Below are 20,731 nucleotides of genomic sequence, written 5' to 3'. Positions count from 1 at the left end.
CATTCTAGATATTCTGCTTTGCCACTACAGTTAAGAGCACTAGCCACTGCAACAAGCCTTCTCCAAATTGTAATGAAAAAACCCTCCCACTGATCGCAACAATGACAAAGCCTTTGTCAATAGAAAATCCAGTGTTAGCAACTCAATCATTCATTGTGAATCCTTGACCATTGCAGCACCATTCACAAACCTGGGTAAAACCTTCAAGCCTCCAATAAGATTCAACTGCGAATAGATGAACAAGATTGCGGGAGTGAAGTGAGAAGGAAGAGAAGATTGACCAGATCAACTTGATGATGAAGAATAGCCTGAAAAGACATCAATGGATTTGCCAATTCTGAGAGAAATTGAGCCTAGGAGTAGCACCAAGAGTGGAGCCGCATTGGATAGAAAGCAAGAGCTCTGTATAGTTTTTTTTTTTTTTTTCATCCATGCCAATAAGTTTGGCCAATAGGTCTAAGTTTCATGGTAAATGAATATAATAGTTGAAAATAAATGCACAATTTTAAGTTGTTATAATTTCAGACTTTGAATTTTCATTACATATGACTAAAATCCCACAATATATTAAAATTATTCCTAAGGTGAACATGACCGAATGAAAAGACTAATAAAAAATATATCTCTATCTCGAACTAATGTTATCAAAGTTATAAGCATTAAAAATATTTAAAATGACCAAAATTTGTCAAATTGTCAGCAATAAAGTTAGCTTCTCATAGAATATGTATGGAAAAATATTATAAAAATATAAATAAGAGTGATTTGAGGTCTCCAAAATTGAGCTCCTTCATCACCAAAATAAAGTACCAATTTCTATTTGTGTCGGAGAATTTCTCTCTCAGTTAAAAAAAAAAAAAAAGCACTCTCTAACTCTAGCCACGTTGAACGAGGTCCAAGGAGCAAAGTTGGCAATTCTTCCTCCGTCCAGTGGCAGCTGATGTTGGCACTGGCTCTTGCTTAGTTGATGTTATGTCGCTGCCGGATGGAAAAGATTGTCCTATAGCCCTTTTGGCTTTTGGACTGCCATCTCTGAGACTTGATAATGGCGGTGGCGCAGTTCAGGCTTTCCTTTTAGTGGGATGGCTGCTGTGTTCACCATTTTCAAGGAGGAAGTTGGCAGCGCGGGTTAGATTCGAACCTTGTGTCCGGATTTGATCGAGGCGGCGGCGATGAAGATGGCATCTTTGGAGGGGACTACTAGTGGCGTACGGGGGTGGACTTTTTGAAACTAACAAGCTGCACTAAACTGACAGAAATTAACCAAAATCTAACTGAACTGATATAAAAGTATTAGATAAAAGTTGTATTTGTATTATAGGAAATTATATTTGTTTCTCTAACTATACATTAATTCCTATATGTGATTAATTATCTATTGCTACTTTTAATTTCTTTGAGTTGTAACTTAATTTTTAATTGTAATTAGTTTTATTTGCTTATCTGTTTTTACATTTCTCATAGCTTTAAATTATAGAATAAGCTATAATATATTCATATCTATTATCTTGTTGGTTTTTTTTATGTATATTTTCAGTTTACATTAAATTTGTAGATATTGATATTGTTTGGATAATTACTATATGTAAGATTACAATGGAAGAAATACAAATTCTTATTAGAGATAAGGATTAATTAATAATGTTAATGGAGTTGCAATTAACTGAAATCGAACCAAACCAAATCGATATATCGATTAACCGATACAATTGGTTAACCGAAAAACTGAACCAATGGAACCAAGTCAACTTTAGTGGCATGAGGTGCAGACGGAACCAATTTCGGATGGGTTGGGTCTAGTCTGTATGTTTTCAAGTCTTCATCAGGGTCTTCTTGTGGCGTCATGGTGGGGGCGGTTTCCTTCTAGGTAGTGGTGAAGGCACAGTTGTGGTGGCGGTGTCCGTGCATGGATCTGCATAGAGAGGTGAAGGCGGGTTGGGCTAAGCTTGTCATTTTGGGCTTTGGGGCTGTTTGGTCCATTTGGGATTGGTGATTTGGGTTGGGGTGTTTAGCCCTAGGCCTATAGTTAATATATATATATATATATATATATATATATATACACGAAAATGTTCTGAAGAGGACGTCCGCAACCCAGAAAAAGTGCGGATGTCGCTCCTCCGGCCTCGATCGAATGGCGACGGCGCGGCGAGGCTTGCCGGAGGGACGCCGGGGGTCGTGCGGAGGGGTATGCGGTGCGGTGGAGTCGCCGGCGACGGTTCTGCTGTGCTGCACAGAACCTGCAACTGCAGGTGAGGTGGCTGCCCAGAAACAGGCAAGCCCGACCTCCTCCGACCTCGAACGCCGCCCAGAAGAGGTCTGGGACGCCTCCGGCCTTCCTCCGGCCAGCTCCGCGCCGCCGTCGTCTCCTGGAACCCTCCTGCTGCATCGACGTCCGCACTTTAGCGAAGTGCGGACGTCCGCTTTAGAACCTGCCTGTGTGTGTGTGTATATATATATATATATTAAAAAAAAAAAAAAAACTTAACCCATCTCACCCTTACATATGTTAATGAGAATTCAACCCATGATCTTTATAATGTTGAAATTATAACTTACCAACAGGTCATAGCTCACATTATCCGTATGACCTTTACAATGTATGTTAGTAGTTTAGTTTGCTTTCAATAATTCCCTAATTTTAACCTTTAAGGAGTTATGTCCTTATTGTGCACTTTATGTGTTTCTAGCGAATAGTAATGAAGGATGATTCACGCTATTTTTATTCAATGGATTAGATGTCTAATGAGTAGACTTATTCTTATGTACCACTGTGAGTACTATCGCACATTTTTGTCTGTATATAGATGACAGTAGAATGATATGTAATGCATATTCTGACCTAAAATGAATGATATTGTTGCTCGATTTGGGTTTGATTGAAAAAGAAAGTAGCATCAAAAATTCAAAATGAGTGAGCTTGATGTTACAATACTCGGTAATTTCATGATATTATTCCTTCTTATTTCCTATACTTAGAAACAAGTAACTTGTTTTCAGAGTCCAATTGTCCCTCCACAACTATCATACTACAAAATCGGTACCATCGTCATCACCTGCATTGCTCTGGTCTCTCTCTGCGTATTCCAATTCGACAAAAATGGAAGTAGCCTCGGAACCCACCAGAGTTCAAAGCCTAGCCCAAGCTGGTCTCAGCCAAGTTCCACCGCAGTACATTCAACCTCCCCAGAACCGACCCAACCACCCTTCATCTTCCTCCAACGTTCCCTCAATCAGCCTATTCGGACTCGACCCGACCCGCCGCGACTCGGTCCGGGCCTCCATCGCCGAAGCCTGCAGGGACTGGGGCGCCTTCCACGTCACCGACCACGGCGTCCCCGCCACTCTAGTCCGCGACATCAAGCGCGTGGGTCTTACTTTCTTCAACGACTGCCCAGTCCCGGAGAAGCTCCGCTACGCCTGCGATCCCAGCTCCGCCGCGTCGGAGGGCTACGGCAGCCGGATGCTGGAGAAGGACGACACCGTATTGGACTGGAGAGACTACTTCGACCACCACACTCTCCCCCTCACGCGCCGGAACCCCACGCGCTGGCCGGATTTCCCGCCGGATTACCGCCGGGTGGTTACGGAATACAGCGATCGAATCGCTTTGCTGGCGAGGGAGCTGCTGGGGCTGATTTCCGAGAGCCTAGGGCTTAAAACGCAGCGTTTAGAGGAGGCGGTTGGGGGTTTTTACCAGAACATTACGATTAGCTATTACCCGCCGTGTCCTCAGCCGGAGCTGACATTGGGCCTGCAGGCCCATTCGGATTTTGGGGCCATTACGCTGCTGGTCCAAGACGAGGTTGGTGGGCTTGAGGTGCTGAAAGACAATGACTGGGTGCCTGTGAAGCCTTTGGGTGGTGATGCTGTTGTTGTTCTCCTAGCCGATCAAACTGAGGTACCTCATTTTCTATTTAAGTATCACTCACCTTCCTCATTTTCGTTATAAAGATTGAAGCTTTAATCTCTGTAAGCAATACCCAATTAGTTAAAGGCTTAAAGCAAGTTTTTATATGAAAAGGTTGAAACTTTCTGTTCAAAATGGAGGGAGAGAAAATGAAAGTAGGTTTATAATAGAGGGGAAACTTATAGAATAGAAGTGGGGAGGGTGAGGGACTGAGGTAGCTACTCAAAGTTTATTATAAAAGTGTCAAACTGCCATAATCAACTTTCATTTTGTTACGACTTGAATGAATCTATTCAAAGATTTCAAGTTTCTGTTTAATAAATTAAGAAGAGTGAAGTACCTTGTATTGTGTGCTTTCCATTTGTTAATGATAAAGATGAGGGTTTGGCAGGATTTGAGCAAAACGTTATTGATAATATATGTAGTCCAATTACCATGTTGATTGGGAAGATAAAAGAATGCTTGAACCCCAGAGACCCTTGAATGGATTGTGATGAGTGTATTTCTTAGTATTCTTTTGCTTATAGATTCTGATCATGACTCAATTTTCAAGTGGTAGTAATATGTTATTCTGTTTAGGGATTTTACTTTTGTTTGTATTATGACCAATTCAGTATGCTAGTTTACTAGGTAATTGATAATTGAGTTTTAGGGACCTGAGGATAACCTGACCTAGTAACCTCATGTTTCTTTACTCTGATTTGGGTTTGTTGATTCATAGTCAAGTAGGACGAGAGATTTGAGAATTATAGGTTAATATGGTCTGGATTGACTGCCACATAATATTGTAAGCTGACCCTAAAAGACCTACTGCCCTATTAGTGGTTATTGTTGCAGTTGGCATAGCACACTAAACATATTAGTGGTTAATAAGGTCTGGGTTGACTGCTGCATAACATTGTAAGCTGACCCTAACAGACCTACTGCTCCTATTAGTGGTTATAGTTGCACTTGGCATAGCACACTAAACAATTCAAATGTTGCTAAATCTGTCAACATTTAAGGAGTCACATTGGATTAGATATTGTTAGCCTGCTTTTACTTTTCTGCTAGGGGTCAAGCCATAATTTCTCTGAGAAGCTATTTTTGTCTTGAATCAAGCTACCAAATTGCCAATTGTTTGATGCCACTAATAACCACTGTTTGTAGCTATTGGCATGACATCATTACTCTGTTTTACTCGTTTTTGCTCTTCTTGTCTTTGTATTCATATGGTTTGATTAGGAATATATTAAGTTTGGCTGCAAGTTAACACATAGAGTTTAGTCATTGTCCTATCTGTTTTGTCCTAATGATTAAGCTTCAATTTAGATCAGAATCCGTCGGTGTGACATGCAAAGGAGCCTTTAATATTAATCCAACTCTACGAAACTGACTTTCACTGCTGGATTTGGCTTTGGATCAATACTCAAAGGAACGGAGTTATGTTGCATTAGTTTTTGGCTGTACTAAGTGTACTTGAGCTAGACAAATTGACCTAAGAGTGAAGTGGTTAAGTCATTAATTAATTGCTTTTTGCCCTAAGCTGACAACTGGAGGACCAACATGAGCTTCACAGGATTCTGTTTGTTTTGTAGCTAAACTGTAATTTTTCAATGTGAATTGTTTTCTGGTACAGAATAAATTGAACACGAAACTGATGAGGTCATTTTGTTTATTCTCTACCTGTGGATTATCATGTCTGCAGATCATGACTAACGGACAGTACAAGAGTTCTCAACATAGAGCTATAACCAACTCCAATCGTCCACGGCTGTCAGTGGCTACTTTTCATGATCCTGCCAAGACAGTGAAAGTATCCCCTGCTTCAGAGCTTATCAGTCAATCCACTCCTCCCCTCTACCGGGAAGTTGTTTACGGAGATTATGTGTCATCATGGTACACAAAGGGTCCAGAAGGAAAACGGAATATTGATGCCCTCCTTTCACCCCCATTCTCTTTCCCCAACTTTGCCCTCACATTGCATTCTTGTGATTCGAGAGAATTAGACACGTTTCTCTTACATACCTTCACCAGTTAATATAGTGCATATAGACAGTGAGATTTATTTCACTTGCTTTACAGTGACTATACCATCTTTACTCTGGTCTACTTGTACAAGCTTTCGTTATCAAATTCAAAGCAAAACGCTGTTTCGAACTACTAGTATCTGCAACCATCAACTTTCTTCTTTCCTCCTCTCTTCCTCCCGATCGAGACAGAGGAAATGGGAGGACGATACTGACCGGCGACTAACTGCATTGAATTTCGGTAGATCGACAGCGACCGGCGATTAACTGCAGTGATTTTTGCCATATCTCCAGAGACGGCAGTTTTTTCCAGGAAGCAACGTATGTAAAGATTTGTCAAAACAGAGCCACAATATCAACGCATGACAAAGAGCGTAGTACGCGACCCAGAATAGTAAAATGCGGATCAAATCACCAAAATAATTAAAACAAAATAATTAGAAAAGAATTTGACAGAAGTAAAGAACAAGATTCTACAATCATTTTAAAACCCAACCCAATGGCCCCCACCTGCCGTCCGATCAAGAAAAACAAAACCCCACACCATTTGAAAAAACATTATTAGGCTCTCACTCCCCCGAAACCCTCCAACCCCTTGCCTTGTTGGGTTCCTCTCAGCCCTATCTGCCTCTGACAGAGAGAGCGAACCTCCATTGGTGCCCTTTATTAACTCCCCAATTCAATTGATTCCTCGCTCACAATGAAGCGCTACAGGAACGGCGAAATCTGGGACTACGAGGAACAAATGCCGGTCTCCGACGCCGCCCGTGACGTCATTCTCGGTTTGGACGGCGGCACAACCTCCACCGTCTGCATTTGCATGCCTATTTTGCCCTTCTCCGATCCTCTGCCCCACCCGGTTCCCGTTTTGGCTCGCGCCGTCGCCGGTTGCTCCAATCACAACAGCGTCGGCGGTAAATTAATCATTTTTTTTATTGGTTTTGATTCCAATTTGGATAACTGGGTTTTTGAGTAATTTTGGTTGTTAATGAACTATAGAGGCTGCTGCGAGGGAAACATTGGAGCAAGTGATGGGGGAGGCGCTTGCGAAAGCCGGTTCGAACCGGTCGGCGGTTCGGGCTGTTTGTTTAGCGGTTTCGGGTGTGAATCATCCTTCAGATCAGCAGAGGATATTAGATTGGCTTAGGTAGTACTTGCAAAGTTTCTATCTTTTTGTTTCATTACAATGCCTGTGAGTTTGGGTTTTTTTTTTTTTTTCGAAACATATCAATGTCGATTTTGTTCTGAAAGGTTGGAGTTTGTGTTGGTGTAAACAGGGATATATTCCCCAGTGATGTGAGGTTGTATGTTCAGAATGATGCTGTGGCAGCTTTGGCGTGTGGAACTATGGGAAAGCTTCATGGGTGTGTTCTGATTGCTGGCACGGGCACCATTGCGTATGGATTCACCGAAGACGGTAGAAATGCTCGGGCTGCTGGCGCAGGACCTACCTTAGGTGATTGGGGAAGGTATCACCATGTGGCTCTCTACGCTTTTGTAGAAGTCTTTCTCTATGTGCTCCTAGTTTTCATAATTATATGGAAAAGTGTAGCCAGTGCTTTGTCCACATATGGAAATGTTCTCTTGTTGTCATTAGAGATTTTCAGGGTCTTTTTGCATGTATATAGACATTCTTAACTATATGAAGTGGTATAAGGGTTGCAATAAGAAACAATTGGTGGGAGAACTTAAAACCTCTCACCGCCTTAGTCCTCTTTTAATTTTCCCTTTCCTGCTCATCATTTCTTTCAAAGTCTGTAAGTAGACTATTGGAGATTTCCAGTACTGTTGTTATTCTTGTTATTTGACAGTTGCTCCCTGCCTGATAATGTGCTTTATGTAAAACGAAAAAAAGTTTCATGGCTAATTGATATACCAAACACATTAATTATCAGTTTTGAGTAGAAGTAAGACAGTCTTGCTCTATAAGGATGTAGGATTCTTTTACTCCATCTTTCAGATTTATATGACAACATTTTGTTTACTTGCAGTGGATATGGAATAGCTGCACAGGCGTTAACTGCAATCATAAGGGCCCATGACGGTCGTGGTCCACATACAGCACTTACCTCTAGTATTTTAGAGAAGCTTGGTCTTTCTTCTCCAGATGAACTCATCGGGTACCTATCTGAAACTTATATGTGTTATCATTGCATAGATGGGTCAAGTTACTAGTTGTCATATTGGGATCTCAGAGTCTGCAGAGAATGTTTTACGCACTTTTGGCTAAAATAGATGACAAGGTTTGTCCTGTATTCCCATATAATTGTTTGTCTGCAATCTCATGATCGGTCTTGGTTAGGTGATGCGAATGTGTAAGACGAGTTCCTCTTTTTGTGTACCTATTAAAACTCTAGAATCCATTTAATTTGATTTAAGTTTTTTGGTTCCCTTGCCATACAGTCTTTTTAGTAATTTTTTAATAACCTTTCTTGAAAAAACCATTTCCACACCCAACATTGCTGTATTTCTGTATCCACACTGTAAATATAGCTGTGATGACACCTACTGAGTCAAAACAAAGTTCATCTATGTGGTCACTTCCATCACCCATCTTAAAAATGAAAATATATGCACAGAATATTGTCTATTTAGAATTAAGAAATTGCTCCCTGGAAATCATTTTGCATTGGATTGCGATTGCTTGAAAAATGCAGTTATACCATTAAGACTTGTCATGCATTCTGGATTGCACAATACTATCAAAGGGGATTGGTGTTTGTAAATCATATGTCCTTGCAAACCTCTGCAAGAAAGAAAAATTAGAAAGAAAAATTGCAAGCCCATTCACATGATAACTTTCATATAAATGACTACCAGGGATGTATACAGAATGGGATATCAGATGACAACTAGCCTTTTCTATTGGATTTTAGGTGGACGTATGCAGATCCATCTTGGGCTCGCATTGCCGCACTTGTTCCAGAGGTTGTATCTTGTGCAGAGGCTGGTGATGAAGTCGCAAATAAGATCTTGTTTGATTCAGTTGAGGAGTTGGGGTTAAGTGTGAAAGCTGTTGTTCAGAGACTTGACTTGTGTGGCCCAGGTATGGCATACTGAACAAACAACTGATTAATCTAAAAAAATTTATATATTTTGTTTAATCTTTCATGAAATAATGAGCACATTAAATATTAATTGTTGCGTTTAGGATCTTTAATTCAAATCACTCTAATAGTTTTTCTAATTTGAGTGATAGTTCATACCTTATGTGTCATCTTCCCTCTGTCTTGTGTGTTCTCCCTTCCCAATGGGAAGTAATGTAGCTTCGTGAAAGTTAAGCCTAGTTGACTGACCTTACATCTTATCCATGTGTTTCATGAGTATGATGATGTGACAGCTCAGTGACCATTCCTATTTAATATTCCCTGGCACAGTTAAATAGTTATATTTACTTGCAAGTAATAATTGATGAGTAGGAAGCCCCTGTTGTGGTTTCTAATATCGAATTTCTGTTGTTGTGTTATAAATTAATTGCAGATGGAAAAGATTCTTTTCCCCTTGTCATGGTTGGTGGTGTTCTTGAGGCAAATAAGAGGTGGGATATAGGAAAGGAAGTGATTAGATGCATCTCCAAGGACTACCCAGGGGCAGTTCCAATTAGACCTGAGGTGAGGATATTTTATGCCGTACTATAGTCAACATCTGACATTTTAGGCAAGTGAGATGTTCAAGGTGATGAGCCTAGTAATTTCACTAATTTGCACATATTGCTTCTTGAGTACAATGACTATTGCTGGGCTTCTTTATCTTTCAATTCTATATCATCTTTTGAATGAAAAAGAAAATTGGCTGCATATCAATTCAGTTAGATTTGAATACATGGAAAATGGGACGATAGAAATAGATTATGCAAGGAATGAAACTTGGTTAGGAAAGGACAAGTGTTTTTATCTTCTTGTTATCTGGTTAAATTTGTGTTATTCTTTTTATAAACCCTGTGGTTTCTGTTTTTTTGAATCGACACCAGGTGGAGCCTGCAGTTGGGGCAGCATTGTTAGCATGGAACTGTTTGATGAAAGAATCTGTTAAAGAAGCCTTCAAGTGCTGACAATCGATGATTTTATATAAACTCAATTGTATAGTGGGAAGGATTAATAACGAAGTGAAAGGGAAACAAACAGCTTGAAATCAAAAATGGAAGTCATTATCAATATATTTTTTTGGTTGAAGTCATTACTCATCATCAATATTTTTCTACGTAGTACTAGTTACCCATCTAGCCTAATGTTAGCAAGGCTAATTTTTCAATATATCAGCTGCCGATTCTGGATACTGTGTTATTGCGTTTGCATGTAAAAGTATCTCTGTTTATAGTGATGTGAAAGAAATTCTTGTAAGTAATGGCAAGAACGCCTCGTGTGCTTTGTTGCTTTGTGAAAGAAAAAAAGATTTTGCTGGTGCAATATTTCAGCCCCTAGTGGCCTTGTCTCGCCGAAGTGAATTTTCATGACACAGACATGCTGTAAACCTAGTATGTGGTTTTACTATTTAAGTGGTCAACTTCCAGACATGAATGTATTGCGACTCGGCCATCAACGTTCTTCACGGAATTGAACTGTGGCTGGCAAGGCCGATTGGGACTCATCAAGCATTTATGAGGATACCTTATGGTCTGCTACAAACACAAGAACATGACTCACGCATCTAAGAGACAACGAGAGGTCGAGATAGATAGCATGCAAGAACAAGAAACCAAGTTCGATTACGTCTCCAATCACACCAACAATACCTTCACCATTTTGGATGCATTCACCATTGGCAACTATATATACCCCTCAAACCATACCTAACAGAGCAACAACTACTCGAGCTCTCGTAAATAAAGAAGCTCAAGTAGATCAATCGACTAGCAGTCCGCAATCTCAAACATATCAAAATGATGAAGGTGTTGTTGTAGCAGTGATGGTGGTACTAGCCGTTTTGGTCTTGGCAGCGCGAGGGGAGGCGTCTGTCAGTTGTGACTTGTGAGCAAGTAGAGTCATCCCTAGCCCGGTACCTTGTTGCAGAGGGGTGACGTCTCTCAAACATATTACTCCATCCACTAAAGACAGGCTTGAAGCCTGTGAATGCATTAAGACCGCTGCGAGTCACTTCCAAAACATCAAGGACTACGCCACCGTTGGACTCCCCGCGGGGTGTCACATCAAAACCGACATTTCCATCTCCAAGAATGTCAACCTCAATGAGCAAGTTTTTCTCTCTTCTCTACATGATTCTAATTGACAATGTAACAGTATATTTATAAAGTTATACATTAACATTCGTAATATTTTATATTCATTTCGGAATTAAATCGAAGTGATGTATTTTTATTATTGCTAATGCTTTTGTTTTATGGGGACAATCTTGAGCAAAATCAAGGCTACGGATCGAATTTAAATAAAGAGAACAAGTATGGGGGGATTGCTATCTTGTCAACGGCTACCACGGTACCACCCTCGCTTGGTTGAATGTGGTCAAGATATGGTTCTCACTAGAGAGCCATGCTCTAACTTAGTTTATTCAGCTACTTGTTGTGTATGAGATAATACTGTCTTTAATAAAATAAGAAAATTTTAATTAATCTGTTTCGGATCTCACTCTCTCTCTCAATTATTTTAGGTTGTTCTTACTTGGATTCTCCCAGATCACCAATCTAAAGCTTGGGGAACTTGAAATGAAGTGTGTACCTAACCTGAGCAAGAAGATTGGCAAAATGATTGTATACAAACACATCTCTCACAATACCCTACAACTGACGTGATCATGGTAAGTAAAGATTGTATCCATACATTTATCATCTGTGTCATAATTCTAAAACAACATTACCTAAGACCTATTATATTTTGCCGGTAAGCACAATATCATTTAGAAAATATGAACACCATGGTTGAACTATAACATCCTCATAATAATTAATCATCACTCGTGTGACAATAACTGGTAATTTAATTAGTATGATGTGAGAAATAATGTCTGATAATGATGAACTCATTCAACTTATAACTTTTTGGAGGAATATGAATTAAAACTTCCTTTATTGGATAGTAGGGATTTATTGAAGTGCCGATTTAGGTTTTAGGTGTTTGGCAAATTGCACATTGATGAACCCCAACCAGCCATTGTAATCCATTAAACCATTAATCAACAAACCTTCTAATGGCAATTGCCAATTGTGGGCACACATTGGAAACATTCCATTTAATTTAGTCACACTTCAGACTAAACCATCAACAAATTTTGGTCTCCCAATCTGACAATTAAGGAAGTTCGACCAAACCCTTTATGGGAAGAACAATAGGTGCCAAGGAATTCACTTTAAATGCAATTTAACCGATTTCATTTTCCTATTTATTCTCACCACAATGATAGCTCAATCATCTTTCTCTTTCTAGATCAAAATTTTCCCAAAAGCTACAGCAAAAGAAACTGTCAATTTCCAAAAGAGGAATAAAGAGAGAGAATTGAACGGTAGGGGATAAAATAGAAGAAAAAGATGCTTAAGTGTAGAGAAAAGTCATAGATAACTGACCTGTGTCACGACTCACGTATCGAGTCTGTCTCACCAAACAAAATCTAAAAATTCAAAACGTCACTCTCCGAGTGCAGCCTGAATCTCACATGAGTATCCGATTTGCCGCACCATCTACAAAATTCATACACATAGCTTCATTCGATTCACTTGATTGAACGGTCGGACTAACCTAGTGGTCCAACCGCTCGACCGGAGAGTTTCTCTTCCGACAAGGATTAGGGCAAAGATGGCTAAAAGGGGGAACAGTGGAGGGCAAAATAGAGAAAGTGGGTTAGATTTTGGGGTTCTTTGGATTTCTATTTGCTTCTGACAGCCATCCCTATGAACACTAAGATTACCCCACCAGAGCAATAATTACCACTGTATTAATTGATCGAAGACCAAACAAGCCCTCAACGAAGACCCAATAAAGGCTTCTTACCCAAACTCTCTCTTTCTCAGCTCCACAAGCAAGAAAGCCAAGTACTTCAGAGTTTCCAAGCTTACATCTTTCTCAGTCAAATCGGTTCTGCTGGGAATGTCACTTCCAGCTCACTAAGCTTTCTCCAATTCCCACCTCACTTTCCGGGTCACTGTTCAATTTCTGAGATCTGGCGCTTTAGGGTTTCTGCCAAGTGGTGGATAAATTTCCGAGCTTGGAGGCGGTGGAGAGGAGTTTAGGGTTTGTGTTGAGCTTAATGTGGTGGGTTTTGGCCGGGTGAAGAAGATCTGGTGCGTATGAGGGTGAGGGGGTTGTGTTTTGTATTGGGAATGGTTTTGGATGATAGTGATTTTGTGGTGTAGGTTTTGCTTGTGGTTGGGGTGGGGGTGGGCTTGTTTTCACTGCATTTTGTGGTATAGAGGTGAAGGGGGTTTAGTAATGGGTGCTTTGTTGGAGCTTTGTTGGTAGTTGGGGTTTGTTTTAGAGGGGGGTTCTAGTGGGTTGTGAAAGGAGTTTGGTTTTTTGGGGATTTTGGTAAGAATGAGGCTTTCTTCTTCGTCTTCGTCTTCGGGGTTTAATAATCATCAGCCTCAGGAAGGTATGAGCTTTCTTTTGTGCTTTATTTTGGGTACTAGATTGTTTTTTTTTTTTTTTCACTTGTGGAAGTTATCACTTACTTCAAAGGTTTTGGTAGTTTGTTGTCTTTGTATGTGCGTGTTTATCTGAGTTATGTATGCTCCTTTTGATTGTGCTTTAGTTGAAGATGATTTGTGTGTTGATGTGTTAATTCAAGGAGTAGGTCATTGAACACACCTAGCGCGTATCTGTTTCAGTAGTATTGTTGTGTATTTATGGAGTTATTGCAATAAAAAAGAAGCAACATTTTATGCAAATTTTGCTTGTTTGTTTGAGAAATTGAATTTGAGGTGATTAACTTAACTATAGTATGCTAAAATCATCTAGCTCCCAATGGTTGATGCTGTTTTAAGTGGAAATATGTTTAATGTTGCATCTGTAAGAGAATCAATTCCGTGTCTTTATTCATGTGAGCATGAAATCTATTTGCAGGGGAGAAGAAATGTTTGAATTCTGAGCTATGGCATGCGTGTGCGGGGCCTCTGGTGTCTCTGCCTGCTCTTGGTAGCCGTGTAGTCTACTTTCCGCAAGGTCACAGTGAGCAGGTCAGTACAAATCGATAGCTATCTCACTTATTATTTATTGTATTTTTTTTTCTTTCTGAGAAAAACCTTTGGTTTGGCCTACATTTTTTAGAAATGCAACTTTGGATCTATGAGCAAGTATGCAATTGTAATTTTTTTTTTTTTTCGGATCTGAAATGTCGATGCTATGGCTTTTTCATTTTAGGACTTGGGATCTTGTTACCATTGTCTTATATTTTTCAAATAGCTTTTAGTTTTTCAAGTCAAAACTAAGATGTCTATCTTGATCTTCTAGGAACAGTTAGACCACTGGGACTAGATCTCCTCAGGACAAGTGATTCTTGTTGTTGTCTGGATAAGAAATGTAGGATCTATGTCAATATCAATGATAGACATACTGTGTAATTTCTGTTTTTGAAACATACATGCCATTGTTTATAGGTCTATGCTTATTTATAGATGGTGATTTACGGTATTTGTTTGTTTGACACATGTCTAGTTTTTAGTTTCCATATTCTGTATTGTATACAAATTTGGTTACTGTTTATTTTCTGAAACTTTTGAGGATATTGTTGCTGTTTGAACAGCTGAAGCTTCTAATCAGTATAACAGGTCTCCTAGTTCCAGAATATATTCAGTGAGTTTTATTAAACCTTGGTGGTTTCTTGGACAGGTTGCTGCATCAACCAATAAGGAAGTTGATGCCCATATTCCCAATTACCCAAACCTACCTCCACAACTAATTTGTCAACTTCACAATGTGACCATGCATGTAAGTGTCAATCTGTTTGCATCTAATATGGACCAATTTCATGAGCTACTCCTTAAAATGAATGATTTGTATGGTACAGGCCGATGTGGAGACGGATGAAGTATATGCTCAAATGACCCTGCAACCATTAAGTCCGGTATTGTACTCTGTTCTTATCAACTCCAGAATTTACTTTTCCAATCTCTTTCATCATGTCTTGACGTAAACTGTTTTGTAGCAAGAGCAAAAGGATGTATACCTAATGCCTGCAGAGTTGGGCAATCCCAGCAAACAGCCAACCAACTATTTCTGTAAAACTTTGACCGCAAGCGATACTAGCACGCATGGAGGATTTTCTGTTCCCCGCCGTGCAGCTGAAAAAGTCTTTCCTCCTCTTGTAGGTCTCCTTTTCTTTTGTGTCATTTGATCATCACCTTGTTTTTCATGTGTTCATGTCAAGAACTTGGTCTCATTTGTTCATTTTTCATGTTCCTTCAGGATTACTCACAGCAGCCCCCAGCGCAGGAACTAATTGCAAGGGATCTTCATGATAATGAATGGAAATTCAGACATATATTTCGAGGTAAGTATGGATTGTTCAGACATCTTTTTTTTTTTATCTCCTGTTATTACTTTCATTGTTTTTCTTTTCTATTTAGCATTCTTCAAATCTGCTACCCTAGCTTTGATGTCGAAGTAAGACCAGCTAGTGAACTACTTCTCACACTTGCTGGCTCAAAATGTCAAAAAGTCAGTTCCAGTGAAATATTGTATTTCCTGGTATGAACAATATATGTGTCATGCATTTCTCCCATTGTCTTTTGCAATTGAACTCACAGGCCTCTAATTACTAGACCAGCCTGCTATGATGTTACAAAGAATAAAGTAGTCCTATATGAAATCTGACACTACCTCATTACTACATTAGTACTCATGAATTACTTGTGTCGTCTGTTTTTTTGCACAATTTCTCAGCGAACAAATAGGTCTTTCAGTTGGTCAAACTATATCTCGTTTAGATTCTACTTTACTCAGTTTCACATTCATTGTGATGTAAAGGCAAGAACCATTGTCATCGATCTTGATTAGAGTTTGGGCCGGCATACATTATTGATTAGGCTTGAGTGATTAATGATACTAAATGAAAATATGGTTAGAGACATCAAGCTAGATACTTGTGTCTTGTTGGGACACCTTGCTTTATTATAAACATGAACATGTTTTTTTTTTTAAAATAATTGTAATTGAATTCTTAACATGAAATACTGTAATCAAATTGGTTTTCTGATGAAATTGTGCAGGCCAGCCCAAGAGGCATCTTCTCACAACTGGATGGAGCGTGTTCGTTAGTGCTAAACGACTTGTTGCCGGTGATTCTGTCCTTTTTATTTGGTAGGCTTAAATTGTTATATAGTATATGATTGAGTTTTTTTTTTTTGGTTTTTTTTTTTTTTTGGTTGTTGTTGTGGGGGTGGGGGTGGGGATACTGAGACTTATTAATTCAAACAAAATGAGGAAGCTCAATCTTTTCCATTGTACCTGGCAAGTAATATTAGGCATGTATACTCTGCATATGTTATATGTGTGTTCACCAAAAAAAGCATTTACAGTGAATTCCTTCATTAATCAATTGATTCAGCAAGCTGGCCACATATAGCATGTCTTATATTCCCTTCTTAATTCGTGTTGTCTTCGAATCAGGAATGAAAAGAATCAGTTGCTCTTGGGTATTCGGAGAGCAAATCGTCCGCAGACTGTTATGCCGTCGTCGGTTTTATCAAGCGATAGCATGCATATTGGTCTTCTTGCTGCTGCAGCTCATGCAGCTGCAACAAATAGTCGGTTTACTATATTTTATAATCCAAGGTTAGTATCTGCTGCTGCTTCAGAATGAAAATATTGTGTTTACATTTTCTTATTTAAGTGCTTTCAATGCAGAGCAAGTCCTTCTGAATTTGTGATACCCCTGGCCAAGTATGTTAAAGCTGTCTATCATACACGTGTTTCTGTGGGAATGCGATTTAGGATGCTGTTTGAGACAGAAGAATCAAGTGTTCGCCGGTACGCGTTCTTTCTAACTATATATGAATTTACTAATTATTTGAATAGATTTTTACATGATTTGATCCATTTATGAAAAAACGCATGTTTCTGGAAAAATTATGAATTATAGGGGGGTAGATTTCAACTTTTCTGTTCGTTGTTCTACCAGTTTTTCGGTTGCTTGCTTTGTTTCATGGGTACATTATCAGATTGCGTCTTTGGATGCTTTTATGATAAATAAGCTGCGAGTAAAGGTTCCCTTTCCATCTTATCCCCTGGTTGGAGTGAAATTTTCATGAACAAAATCTAACCTCAGAATCTGGGTTGTTACATTTTGCGGTTCTTATAATGCACAGAACTTCATTTTGTTTTAGTTTATGTAGTCAACGAAAGTGATGCATGATTTAGGCTGTATGGTTCAAGTGTCATTTCTATGGTTGTTATGTTATACTTTTGCATTATAATCATGAAAAAATTACACATCGGGCTTAATATTCTATGCTCAAAGGGTCTAGTGTAACTGTTTGGTTATACTAACTGGGTTATTTTAATGTTTTTCCTTTGTTTTTTTTCTCACCAGATACATGGGTACAATAACTGGCATCAGTGATTTAGATTCTGTTCGCTGGTCAAATTCACACTGGCGCTCTGTGAAGGTTTGTTAGTTTGGAGTATTTGGATTTTTATTTTTTATTTTTTTATGCTTGTATAACTAGTAGTATTTAGCTAATATTATTTTAACAAGTTCCTGATAGAGATGTGGTCAGAATTTTTAATTTGTTAGATGATGTGTGGTTTACGACTTTATTCTGCTCATGCAGGTTGGCTGGGATGAATCCACTGCAGGGGAGAGGCAGCCAAGAGTTTCATTGTGGGAGATTGAACCGCTAACAACTTTTCCCATGTACCCTTCCCCATTCCCTCTCAGACTGAAGCGACCATGGCCATCGGGCATGCCCTCTTTCCATGGTATCTTTGTTATTTATTTATTTTTGCTCGAGGGACACATGATGTATTTTCTTTTGGATACTTTATTTCCCTTGTATATTCATGAGTACGTTTATTTCAGCGCTCAAAGACGGTGATATGGGCCTGAATGCTCCACTGATGTGGCTCCAAGGAGGGGTTGGAGATCCAGGGATGCAATCTTTGAACTTCCAGGGATTTGGGGTCACGCCCTGGATGCAGCCACGGCTTGATGCTTCTATGGCAGGTCTACAACCTGATGTATACCAAGCAATGGCAGCTGCTGCACTTCAAGAAATGAGGGCAGTGGATGCAAAATGTTCTTCGCAGTCGCTTCTACCCTTCCAGCAATCTTCAAATGTTTCAAATGGGCCTACTGCTATGCTTCAGAGACATAGTTTACCTCAGTCTCAGTCTCAGAATACTTTTCTCCAGAGCTTTCAAGAAAACCAAGCTCCTGCTTCTCAGCTGTTGCAACAACAGTTGCGTTATCATCCATATAATAATGATCAGAGACAGCAGCAGCAGCAGCATCATCAACAGCAGCTGCACCAGCACCAGCACCAGCAACAGCAGCAGCAGCTTCAACAGCAGCATCTTCAACAATCCCAGAATATGCACCAATTTTCTGTTCAGCAGCAGATTCCGAATGTAATGTCTTCTCTATCTAATTTTGCTACTCAATCTCAGTCTGCATCACTACAAGCTATTCCTTCACAAACTCAGCAGCAGAGCTTTCCGGAATCTGTTGGAAATGCTATATCTTCATCCGATGTTCCCCCTATACATAGCATATTAGGTTCACTATCGCAGGATGGAGCATCCCAGTTACTTAACTTGAGTGGATCCAACACTGGAATATCTTCTACTTTGTTACCCAAGGTTGAATCACAGCTATCATCTGGGGCTGCTCAATGTGTACTCCCCCAAGTGGATCAGTTGGGAACACCACAGTCAAATATCTCCGAGCTCACTGCCTTGCCTCCATTTCCTGGCAGAGAGTACTCTTTCCAAGGTGCTACTGATCCCCAGAGCAATCTTTTGTTTGGGGTTAACATTGATGCCTCATCTCTAATGCTACAGAATGGGATACCAAATCTGAGAAATATTGGCAGTGGAACTGATTCATTGTCTATGCCGTTCGGTGCTTCAAATTATACCAGTGCAACAGGCAATGATTATCCACTTAATTCAGATATGACTACTTCAAGTTGTGTAGATGAATCAGGTTTCTTGCCGTCTTCAGAAAATGTGGACCAAGTAAATCCACCAACTCGAACCTTTGTGAAGGTAAGATGGTTGTGATTGTGTTTTGAAAGCAATTTATCACTTTACAAAATGCCAATGTTTGGATATTGTCAGAGTTTTCATTTGGTAATATGAATGCTTCTTGATCATCTGATTACCTGTTCATTTTATCAGGAGCAGTACTTTTTCTTTGTAGTTGCTCGTATATTTTGTTAATTATAGTGGTGCAATTTTAACAGGTTCATAAGTCGGGGTCCTTTGGGAGGTCACTGGATATTTCAAAATTCAGCAGCTACGATGAGCTGCGCAGTGAGCTCGGAAGCATGTTTGGCCTTGAAGGCCAATTAGAGGATCCTCAGAGATCAGGCTGGCAGCTTGTATTCGTTGACCGGGAGAATGATGTTCTTCTCCTTGGTGACGACCCTTGGCAGTAAGTCAGATTTTATTCCATCATTTGCAGAACTTAGGAGTTACTCTTTGGATCTCTAGAACTCTTGGGGGATATAGTAATTCTAATTTTTTTTATTTTCAGGGAGTTTGTGAACAATGTTTGGTATATCAAGATACTTTCTCCGCTTGAAGTGCAACAAATGGGAAAGGAAGGCCTCAATCGTGTGGCTTCTGTCCCAAGCCAAAAGCTTTCCAATGGCAGCAATACCTGTGATGACTACGTGAGCCGACAGGACTTGAGAAATTCAAGCAATGGGATTGCATCGCTGGGCTCCCTTGACTACTAAATGCAAATGCTTTCTACATTAAATGTTAAGAAAATTTGCTGCTAATGAGTGCTTTAACTATGCTAGTAGTGTTTATCATAAGAGGATTGTTAGTATTCTACTTTTTTCTGTGGTCGGTGAGATGTACTGCATGAGCTAAAGTCTATTTGAAGCTAGCTTGCATGTCAGCTTTTCTATACTGTAAATTATAGTAGGGAGGGACCTTGTTTATGAAAACTACCACTACAGCACGTAGAACAACACTTGTACCCTAAGCTAAGACATCGATGTCAAATAGCATTTTGTATGCTATCTTATCTTGTAATGTATCATTATATGAAGCTAAGAACTTGCCATCATGCCATGAATCTGATGGGGTGAACCCGTTTGCTTGTTCATAATTTTGGACTGATATGAATCGCTGACTCATAATTTTGAACTGTGATATGAATCGCGAACTCTAAAGTTGGACTAAACTTACAGGTGCCCAATATGCTTGCCGGACTGGAGCTTTCCCATGAAGTTCGGACTGAAAACCTGTCGTTGTTTGGCGTCACCGAGAAGGGCCCGTCCTCATCACTTTTTCTTTTGGATCATTGATGAGCTCCGTCTCTTTGCGCCTCGTTGGCTTATAGTATAGACTACCAAACACGGAAACAAACAAAAGAATATATTAATCTCAAGACGTTTTGCAACACTAGCGAGTCATTTGAACGTACTAGTAAATATATTAAAGTGCATGGCACAAATATTGTAAAGCGAAAAGCTACCTGCAATGAATGTAATTCACAAAACTACACATTCGGATGTGAATTTCTCATAGGAACAAAATGAAGCACAGCGACCTTCATTTTCATCTGGAACTACTGCATTCAATTACAAAAAGATTGAAAATTACCCTATCTATATCGTAGATTCAAGGAGGATGCGAGGAGAGTAACCACAATGCAAGTTCATGATCATACAACAGTAATCATTACGTTCGATCTT

General features: G+C 39.6%; 3 protein-coding genes across 3 annotated transcripts; all 3 read left to right on the top strand.

The window, feature by feature from the left end:
- Positions 1-2,886: 2,886 nt before the first annotated feature.
- Positions 2,887-5,962, top strand: LOC112184894 (probable 2-oxoglutarate-dependent dioxygenase ANS). Its single transcript, XM_024323131.2, has 2 exons — positions 2,887-3,901; positions 5,598-5,962. Exons 1-2 carry the CDS (start codon positions 3,101-3,103, stop codon positions 5,928-5,930), a joined length of 1,134 nt encoding a protein of 377 aa, XP_024178899.1. The 5' UTR covers positions 2,887-3,100; the 3' UTR covers positions 5,931-5,962.
- Positions 5,963-6,438: 476 nt separating this feature from the next.
- On the top strand, positions 6,439-10,327 carry LOC112188143 (N-acetyl-D-glucosamine kinase). The gene is made up of 7 exons (XM_024327188.2): positions 6,439-6,833; positions 6,919-7,066; positions 7,197-7,388; positions 7,911-8,039; positions 8,796-8,965; positions 9,400-9,530; positions 9,890-10,327. Exons 1-7 carry the CDS (start codon positions 6,620-6,622, stop codon positions 9,968-9,970), a joined length of 1,065 nt encoding a protein of 354 aa, XP_024182956.1. The 5' UTR covers positions 6,439-6,619; the 3' UTR covers positions 9,971-10,327.
- A 2,448-nt stretch (positions 10,328-12,775) lies between these two features.
- Positions 12,776-20,109, top strand: LOC112188142 (auxin response factor 6). Its single transcript, XM_024327187.2, has 14 exons — positions 12,776-13,455; positions 13,926-14,038; positions 14,691-14,789; positions 14,869-14,925; positions 15,007-15,165; positions 15,267-15,351; positions 16,070-16,160; positions 16,470-16,634; positions 16,707-16,829; positions 17,392-17,467; positions 17,633-17,780; positions 17,881-19,067; positions 19,265-19,455; positions 19,558-20,109. The coding sequence occupies exons 1-14, from the start codon at positions 13,398-13,400 to the stop codon at positions 19,760-19,762; spliced, it is 2,757 nt and encodes a 918-aa protein (XP_024182955.1). The 5' UTR covers positions 12,776-13,397; the 3' UTR covers positions 19,763-20,109.
- The last annotated feature ends 622 nt before the right edge of the window (positions 20,110-20,731 follow it).

The sequence above is a fragment of the Rosa chinensis genome, chromosome 2, assembly GCF_002994745.2.
Source record: "Rosa chinensis cultivar Old Blush chromosome 2, RchiOBHm-V2, whole genome shotgun sequence".
Lineage (NCBI taxonomy): Eukaryota > Viridiplantae > Streptophyta > Magnoliopsida > Rosales > Rosaceae > Rosa > Rosa chinensis.
The sequence above is the reverse complement of the archived record's forward strand: the minus strand, read 5'-3'. Positions and strand labels throughout refer to the sequence as shown.

Coding starts and splice junctions, on each gene's coding strand:
- LOC112184894 (XM_024323131.2), top strand. CDS start 3,101: ATGGAAGTAGCCTCGGAACCCACCAGAGTTCAAAGCCTAGCCCAAGCT. Junction 3,902..5,597: donor TCCTAGCCGATCAAACTGAG/GTACCTCATTTT, acceptor TCATGTCTGCAG/ATCATGACTAACGGACAGTA.
- LOC112188142 (XM_024327187.2), top strand. CDS start 13,398: ATGAGGCTTTCTTCTTCGTCTTCGTCTTCGGGGTTTAATAATCATCAG. Junction 15,352..16,069: donor ATTCAGACATATATTTCGAG/GTAAGTATGGAT, acceptor GAAATTGTGCAG/GCCAGCCCAAGAGGCATCTT. Junction 16,161..16,469: donor GATTCTGTCCTTTTTATTTG/GTAGGCTTAAAT, acceptor TCTTCGAATCAG/GAATGAAAAGAATCAGTTGC.
- LOC112188143 (XM_024327188.2), top strand. CDS start 6,620: ATGAAGCGCTACAGGAACGGCGAAATCTGGGACTACGAGGAACAAATG. Junction 6,834..6,918: donor CAATCACAACAGCGTCGGCG/GTAAATTAATCA, acceptor AATGAACTATAG/AGGCTGCTGCGAGGGAAACA. Junction 7,067..7,196: donor AGGATATTAGATTGGCTTAG/GTAGTACTTGCA, acceptor TGGTGTAAACAG/GGATATATTCCCCAGTGATG.